The sequence below is a fragment of the Xiphias gladius genome, chromosome 3, assembly GCF_016859285.1.
Source record: "Xiphias gladius isolate SHS-SW01 ecotype Sanya breed wild chromosome 3, ASM1685928v1, whole genome shotgun sequence".
Classification (NCBI taxonomy): Eukaryota; Metazoa; Chordata; class Actinopteri; order Istiophoriformes; family Xiphiidae; genus Xiphias; species Xiphias gladius.
Window position 1 is genome coordinate 9,347,031 of NC_053402.1, and position 8,790 is coordinate 9,355,820.

An 8,790-nucleotide genomic window follows, 5' to 3' on the forward strand; every position below is an offset into this window, starting at 1 on the left:
TACCCAGTCGTTGGCTGGACTGCAACAGCGAACACCTATAAATGCAAATGTCCATGAGTGAGTGAGTGAGTGATTGACTGAGTGATAAAGTTAAACCATTGGTCAGCCAGCCAAGTGTAGGAGCTTCTCCATTGGTCGTTGCTCTTTCAAAATAAATCGGCGCAAAAACAATTTTTATTGCATCATATTTACTGACTTTTCACATCCCTTTAGTGATTTTCTTCACAAAAGCACCTCGCGACAAATCTAGCGAATTTTGTGGATAAACCTTAGCTACTTTCCATAGAAAAGAGTCGCCAAAGTTGCTGATTGGGCACAAGGTCGGGCTTTCCCTCCGCACGCACAGCTCTCTATGCGTCTCATTCAACTGACTGCACAGCAGCTGCATAGAAGTGAATGAGCTTCTAACTTTGTCTCTGATTGATTAATTTACGAGTAAATATAGCTGAAATCACAGCACAGCTATTGTCAGTCACTATTTCATACTTGTTCTTTTGTCTGACAGCATGAAAAGAAAAACATGTAAATGAGAACAAACAGATTAAGGCCGGTCCAGCCATATACTAGATTGTAACCTAGTCTTGTTTCTTCCTTGTTCCTCATAGTCTTGTTTTCTCTCACTGTACCTACATTTAAATGCTAGTAGGAACCAGTAGTTATTTTATTGGTACCTAATTCATTTAAAAAAATTACATTGTAAATTGTGGGCTATATTATTAAGTGTTACCAAAACTTTGCATGATCAACAGCAAAAAAAATTTGCAGGCACAAATGGAGTAATGAATACAATTTAAAGAATGAAACATGAAACAGCAGTGACTGAATTCAGTCCTAGTGAATGAGACTTTTATGATTGTTGGTGAACTTCGATGTGTGATTTACAGGTGCATAGAAAATAATTAAAAATGGCAAATGGGAGAGGATTTGAGTGAAGATTAAAGATTCAGCTTCTTACCTGATTATTATGACCTGGTTGTGTTTGGCATCCATCATTTTGGAATAAGCAGCGTTTGCTATGGCAAACAAATGCCTGAAGAAAAGAAAGAAGAAACAGTAGTGGCGACAAGCTATCAGACATTTAAATAAGATCACAGCAATGAACTGAAACTCTCCGTGTCAAAATATTCTTGATCATTTCTTACATCCTTATACCTTTGTTTTTCTAACCTTCTTTTTTCCCCTTTCCTATCTTAATTGTTATTTGCTTGCATCATTCTTTCCGTTATTGCTTCCTTTACTTATAACATGTCAGCTTCCTTTCTAACTTTCATTCTTTAATCGCAATCGAGCAAACAAAAAGCTTCAAAATAGAACATGCTAATACTTTACAGTACAGATAAAACTCTATTGCACATATTGTGTTTTACTTTAAAATACCAGTGTAGTGACAATTGTACATGACTTACGGAGGGTTCTCTCCCAGAGCATGACCCTTGTACAGCAGCACCATGTCCGTCCCATAGATGTTGTACATCTTATAGGGGTTCACAGACACCAGAATACTACCTATGTATGTCTGAAGAAAACAAAGAATTAAGAGATGAAGAGATGGATTTGTAGGATCGCACACAAGCTCATAATAATATGATCTAAGTTTAGATAGGTGGCTATACGGCCGTTTAGTGTGAGTATTGCTCAGATACTTACATAGATGAGCTCTCTCTCAAACCTCTTCCTCATGTTCAGCAGAACAGTCCCCTCATGCATCTCCCTGGACAGATGAAATAAAGTAGAGTTATTAAAGGATGTTACAGAACAATGCAAATCAAGCCAACAATCTGACAATTTTTGCGTGTGTGAGCTGTGCTGAATTCAAGTCTGGCCTTTCCTTACAAAGGACTTTGCTCATCCCCTTGATCATTCTTTAGTCATGTCCCACCAAACAATACACTTTTCCAACTCTAGAAATCATCCAGAATCGTCAAGTCTTTGAAGCTTTAAAACCAGTTGTTCAAAAGGTCCCATGGACCACATTGCAGTAACATTTTTTCAGTCTCTATAATCTGATACATGCAAATATGACTGAAATACATTGACTGCAGTTTATTATTTCAAATCCTGATAGTGCTTGGATCTGACTTTTTTTTAAATGTTTTATTGTTGCACTTGTCATTGTACGTCTCTCACAGTGCATGTGATTTTTTTACTTACTCTAGCTGTGTCATATCTTCCACTCCATCTTCCTCTCTTCGCTCCCGGTGAGCCATGGTGGGCAGGCTTCTGATTGAGTACATCTAAAACACATACATACAGACTCAGAAATGAGGACATGATACATAGGCCACCAAATGGATACATGCATAAATACATGCACACATTCACTCACAAGGCAGTGCTGATTCTCTTTTGTTTTGATTTATACCAAGGTTGATTATAACCAGTGCCCCCGTTTGCGTGCCCCTCATCGGAAAAAAGTGTTTTTACACATTTTACCTTATTTACTCATTGTGCTCTAATCATGCACTCTGCTCTCTCAAAAACCATCAACACATCCCTGATAACGTACCCTGATAAGTTAAAATTACACTCCCCTACTGAAAATCTACACCTGTACCAGGATTTCACCCTAATACTACACTTGCGATTGCAAGATTACACCATAAACAAACATTTAACAGGTTTACAGCAAAGTGCCCAACTTTAGCTAATGTGCCTACTTGTACTGTGAGTCATTCAAAACTTTTACCTTGTCAAACCATTGTCCCTGTGATTCCCCCTCCCTGCTGAGATTCCACTCCCATGGTTCATTACCAGCATGTCCCTGTCCCATCAGGCTGTGGAGGTCCAACAGCTCCCCGTCTCTATATATGGACCACTTATTGAGGTTCTGTACTGTCCCGTGCGGAAGAACCCTCTCTGCACCCCACACGTCCAGATCTTGTTGCAGTCCTAAGCCTTCAGCTCTGGAGCCCTGTGCCCAGTGCTGTTCAGGGCCGGATCCCTGGACCTGAGGTGAAACTACAGCATATGAAGAGGGTAGGCGGAAAGAGGCCCCTTGGAAGTGAGGGTTCGGCAGGTCACCAGAGAGGTCAAGCGAGCGAGGTTCTGGGGTCCTAGGGGCACCAAGCCGTGTTATGATATTACCATCAGGGAGGCAGTACTTTGCCCCAAGAAGGTTTGGGTTCTTCGATAAAGCACTAGACAGGTCAAGCGTTCGGGATGCAGAACTGGGCTGATAATGAGTCATCAGAGTTCCATCTGACAAACCGTAGTTGGCAGGTTGTAGGTTCTGGTTGCGAAGAGCTTTGGAAAGGTCAAGAGAATGTGGCTCAGAAGTAGCAGCAGAACCAGGCTGCCTCAATATTGATGTGTTTGGGAGTTTATAGGAGGCACCCCGGAGGCTGGTGTTTAGCAAGGCACCAGAAAGGAGAGGACCAGAGGATGCAGAAGAGCAAGCTTGAGGTTGGTTCGTTGAAAACAGTGATGATCCTTCTGGGAGCTGAAATTTTGCCTTTCGAAGGTTAGCATTCATCAGGGCACTAGATAGCCCCGGTGATGATACTGCGCTCTCAGTATTCTGTGTCTCTTCTTCAGGATGTGTCAGAATTGAACCGTCTGGTAATCGATAAGAGGCCTTACAAACATCAACATTAAGAAGAGCAGAGGAGAGCATAGGAGAGGATGGGATGACAGGCTCGGAAGCTGGCTCTTTTCTTGTAACCAAAGTTCCATCTGGCAGCCGGTATGTGGCTTTACGTACACTGGGGTTCAACAGTGCAGAGGAAAGCAGAGGTGAGGAAGGGGAGGGTGCAGGTGTGGGCTCTGTCCTGGTTAATGGAGTGCCATCAGGCAAACAATATGTTGCCTGTCGCAAACTGGGATTGAGCAAGGCAGAGGACAGCATAGGGGAGGAGAGTGGTGATGGACATGATGATGGTTCAGCAGGTTCAGTTCTGGTGACCAGTGAGCCATCAGGTAACCGATAGGTGGCCTGACGTAGGCTTGGGTTCTGCAGGGCACTGGAGAGCATTGAGGGTGACTGGCTTTCCCCACCACTAACCCCACCTCCACCATCAGTTGTAAATGGAGGCTCAACAGGGCCCTGAGGCATTGTCAAAGTGCCACCTGGAAGTCTGAACATGGATCCCTGGATTTGGGAGGTCTGGCGTCCACCAGAGATGAGGGGGGATATACCTCTGATAGTCCCTTGTTGAGGTGTGGTGGGAGGAGGAGCAGGTGAGGCAGAAGGCATGGGGGAGAGGTGGCGTTGAAGGGGTGAGGCAAAGGAAGCATTACGTAGCTGGGAGTTAAGCATAGCAGAAGACAAGTGTTGGGAGGATGGTACAGAGGAGGCAAGAGGGGCTTCAGACTGAGGAGGTGAGAGGACTGTTGTATAGAGGTTGCTATTGCGTTGTACAGGAGATGAATAGGAGGCACTGCGCAGGCGGGAGTTCTGCATCAAAGCATTGGATAAACCAAGAGTGGCGTACGGGTTCACCTCCTGGCTCACTTGTACTTCAGCCGATTTCTCCCCTTGCTCACCAGGTATGGGGGAAGCGCTGCTCTGTAAAGGTGTAGTGTTGCTGGCATTCTGCAGATAAGGGTTCTGAAGCATGCGTCCTAGATAAGGTGATGAGGGTGCCGCTTGAGGGAGGTTTTGAGGGTAGACTTCATGCTGTGTTTGAGGGAAGGTTGGTCTCTGTAAAGGAGAGGAGTAAGCAGTGGTGGAGTAAGGGATGGAGGAGGGAAGAGGAGAGTGATGAAAAGGAGCATCTACAACCTGTGGGTTTGGTAAAGCATTGCTAAGCATTGGGGATGGGCCTGGTTCCATCATTGTGTAGTCATACTGTGTGACACTGTGAGATGGTGAAAGAGTGCTAGGGGGAAGACCGGGCCGAGGTACCGGAGGTTGAAAAGATGTTGGTCCTAGACTCTGGGGACTCGCATCCCTGTTGAGCAAGGGGGAGGGTGGGTGAGTTAGATGGTGATTGGGAGAGGCTGAACGGGAGGGCAGATGAGATGGATTCTGCAGTGGTCTTGGAGATGGAGGTCTACTTTGCAGCCTACGCAATGATGGCTGGGGAGAAAGAGGGCCACTCTGTTTCAAAGACGGCTGTGGAGAGACAGGTGGCACTGGAGGAGGTGCTCTGAATGACTGCCTAGATTGAAGAGAGGGCTGGTTTCTGGGCATACGGACTAGCGGCTGCCCCCTACCCACAGGTCTGTGGAAGCCTCCTTGGGGAGTACCAATTCGCTTTGACTCCCTTAACACTGTAGGTCGTGAGCCTGTCCTAGCTAACATGGGTGTTCCAGCTACACCCCCTATTTGTCCCGAGGGAGAGGCTGGGCCACTATGCATGGAGGATCTGAATGGGGCCACATGCTGGGTGACAGGGGGTCCATGTCTACTGCGTCTCTGTAAATAGGGGTTAGCTGGGGAGGGTTTCACAGCCCCCATGGGCACGTGACTTCGACCTCCTGCACCTCCTCTCAGCCTGCGAGTAGAGGATCGGGTGGGGAGGTTGTGATTGGTGATACGTGATGAGGAAGGAGAAGGAGGATGATGGGGAGAGGTGGCGCAGCAGGTTTGGGGGGGGGGCTGAGGTCTCTCCGGTGGAGGTGGGCTTCGTCTTTGTGGGGATGGTAGGGGAGGAGAGGGGGATCGCCTCATCTTGAATGTTTGTTTTCTACCTTTGAACAAATGCAGTCTTGTAGATGGCGGAGGCACCGCATCTGGAGGGGGTTGCTGTCCTAAAGAGAGTCTTCGGGAAGGTGGTGGGCTTGATCTCTTCCTCAGTGATCTCCGGGGTGAAGCTAGCGGGCTAGAAAGTGTCGATTGAGGTTGGACAGTTGATGGAGCCCTGGGCATCCCCGTTCCCCCCCTTGCTCTTGCCAGGGATGGCTGAGTTCTAACTGAAATACCTCTTCTGTGGTGTAGTGGAGAAGCTGGTGGGCTAGGTGGTTTCCACCTGTCAGGTGGGGAATTTGACCTTTGGCCTGCCATTGAGGGCCGGTGAGTGAGCCCTTTCCTATGAAAGCAAGGGGAATGATGGGGGTCTGGCTGGATGCCTGTTTGGAAAGCCATGTGTTGTTGTGAGAGGCGGGGTGCAGGAGTTGCAATTGCCCTCGCTGATCCTGACCTAAGTGACAGCTGTGGGGATGGAAGGGGACTCATTCCTCGCACTGGCCTAGGTGAAGCCACTGGTGAATGCAGCGGTGAACGCATCAGTGGTGGCTGTATTGGTGTGACCAGTGGTGACATTTGCCCCATCTGGAACATTTGTGGATCTTGGGGGATAGATGGTTGGTAAACTTGGGAGGCCAATTGTGGTGGTAGGAGAGATGGGGCCAAGTGGCTGGGAGAAATGGAGAGAGGAGGGTGAGTAGGCTGAGGGAGGGGGTGCTCTTGTTGAATGATCATAGCTGTTGGTGAGGAGGCTTGTCTCGGAGGAATGGGCGTTTGTTGTTGGTCCATGACAGTGCAGTAATGGGGCTGCGCTGGAAGGTATGTGGGGAATGGCTGCTCAAATTGTATATCAGACAAAATTTCCAGATTGTTGAGGGCAAGAGCTGGGGAGGATGGATGAGAATGAAGAGGAGGAGGTGGCAGGGCTTCCACCTCTAATCTGTCTTTCCCAAATAGCCTAACTTGGGGCCTGGGGACCCTGAACTGCTCTGCTGAAAATGGCTCGGCTAGAGGGTAAGACAGCTGCTCCTGTCCATAAAGCTGTCCTATCTCAGCTGGATCCAGCCCAGCATCCATATAGAGAGATTGCTGATAGGGGTTGTAAATAGTAGCAGGGTCTGTATATCCCAGCATTGGGCCATTATATATGCCTGAAACAATATCATAACCACCCCTCATCATGCCATATGGGTCTGACATCCCATTGTTATAACCCATATTTTGGTCAAAGTAATCTCCATACAGCTCAGGGTCATATGGGTCATAGAAACCATCCATGGCCTCACCATAGTTACCATATGGCTCCATTGCATACAGCATTCCATCTTCACCATAGTAATACACCATCCCTTCATCGCTATAGTAATCTTCATACTCATTATCGTAATATCCATAAGGGTAACTGTAGTAATCCACGTCATCATCATAGTAAAACTCATCATCATAATAAAAGTTGCCCTCATCATCATAGTAACCATATTCATCTTCCCACTCTTCATCATCATAATAATCCATTTCCTCTTCATAATGGTCATATGGGTCATAGGTCATCGGTTGTCTCAGGAAGCCACTTGGTCTCCACTTGTCTTGGTATTCTTCCTCGCATCCATACTCATCACCATCATACTCATAGGCCCCATTGTAATAATTTGCCTGTCTCCCTTTAGTGTCCCTGTTAGCAAATGACAGACACTTTCGCCCCTGTCCTCCTGCTCTTTCCCTCGGCTGACCTTGGGCCTTAGTAGCCAGGAACTTCCCTGTCAGCCAGTTCGTTGCTGCAGCAATCCTTCCTAACATCCAGCTTTTAGTCTTAAACTCTGATCCCGCTTTCTTTTTCCCAAACATGCCTTTGAACTTCCCTCCCAGTCCCTTTGCCTCTGTTGCCATTTTCCCCTTCCTCCCTAAACTGGATAGATTTATTGTCTTTTTAGGAGGTGTGGTTTCTTTTTCAGTATCATCTTGTTTAGTAAACAAGCTGATGCCAGACAGACCAGGCCTTTTCTTACCGGAAGGTGACTTAGCCCCAAACCCAGCAAAAAGCTTGCTGGTGCCTAGAAGTGGTTTACCACCAGCAGGGGGCTTCTTTTTCTTGGAGAGTCGTAGGAAGAGACGGGAGGTGCTTTTAAGGTTTCTCTTTTGTTTTTCTTCCTCTGGTTGCTGTTGTTTAGAGGGAAAGCTAAAAGGAGAGGCTTTTCCTGTGAGGCCCGTGAGAGCTTTTGAGGCTCCTTTGAGGTGAGACCTGGCATCTCCTGTCTTCTGTGCTTTTGCTGCACCTATGCTTTTTTTCTGTCCTTCTGCAGCAAAGCCCATCATGGCCTTTGAGGCTCCTTTGATGTGGACACCACTCATCTTTTTCAGGTTTACTGCACCGATCCCTTTCTTCATATGTGACTTCCCCTTCACTTCCTTCTCCTGCTCATCAGGTGACAGTTTGGGAGGAGGCTTAAAACCTTTCACAACTATGGCCTTGGATGCACCTTTCAGAGCTGCTTTCCCTTTACTTTTATCCAGCTGTGCTGGCTTCTTGGTTACTACCTCTTCCTCGCTGTCATCAACCTCTTCTTCTTCTTCACTCTTCACTTCCTCTTCTTCTTCCTCTGACCCTTCCTCTGACTCGCTGACAGGTTTCTTTCCCTTTCCCTTCTTACAGTCATCCTTCCCTTTTCCCTTAGCTGGTGGCTCCTCCACTTTCTTTCCCCCTTTCTTGTCATCTTTCCCTCCCTTCTTATCATCCTTTCCTCCCTTCTTTGGCTCCTCTGACTTGCCTTTCTTGGCAGCTGATTTTGGGTCACCTTTTTTAGGTGGCATGATGTCTCCTAACTCAAATCATTCTAAACAAGATGAGGAAGGACAAGTTCCCAAAATTTGCTAAAGCAGGTCAGTATCACTGTCATTGTTGATATGTATTATTGAGTAGAAGAGTCCAAGTAGTAGGAACATCCTCTCATTCCCATTTTTTTTCACGTTTTCTCTTCTTTTTCCTCCATCTGATCCGTCCCTGTAACACCCCAGAAACACACACTGTGGCACTCTCTGTCCCAAGTCAGTTGTTCTATTATGCACACTGAGACAAACACGAACCACAGTCCATCAAAACACGATCTATTAATAGAGTTGGAATCTCAGCCATCAGTGCTCGCTCGCATTATGGTAAGTCTTCAATC

The 8,790-nt window shown here is 46.7% G+C and overlaps 1 protein-coding gene across 1 annotated transcript in view; it reads right to left on the bottom strand.

Moving 5' to 3' along the window:
• myo15aa (myosin XVAa) overlaps positions 1-8,434 on the bottom strand; it is a 41,426-nt gene extending 32,992 nt beyond the window's left edge. Inside the window, 9 exon segments of the mRNA XM_040117031.1 lie at positions 956-1,030; positions 1,407-1,516; positions 1,648-1,711; positions 2,152-2,234; positions 2,687-5,435; positions 5,632-5,762; positions 5,863-6,009; positions 6,125-8,038; positions 8,207-8,434. Coding sequence (XP_039972965.1) covers positions 956-1,030; positions 1,407-1,516; positions 1,648-1,711; positions 2,152-2,234; positions 2,687-5,435; positions 5,632-5,762; positions 5,863-6,009; positions 6,125-8,038; positions 8,207-8,434 — 5,501 coding nt within the window.
• Between the last annotated feature and the right edge of the window lie 356 nt (positions 8,435-8,790).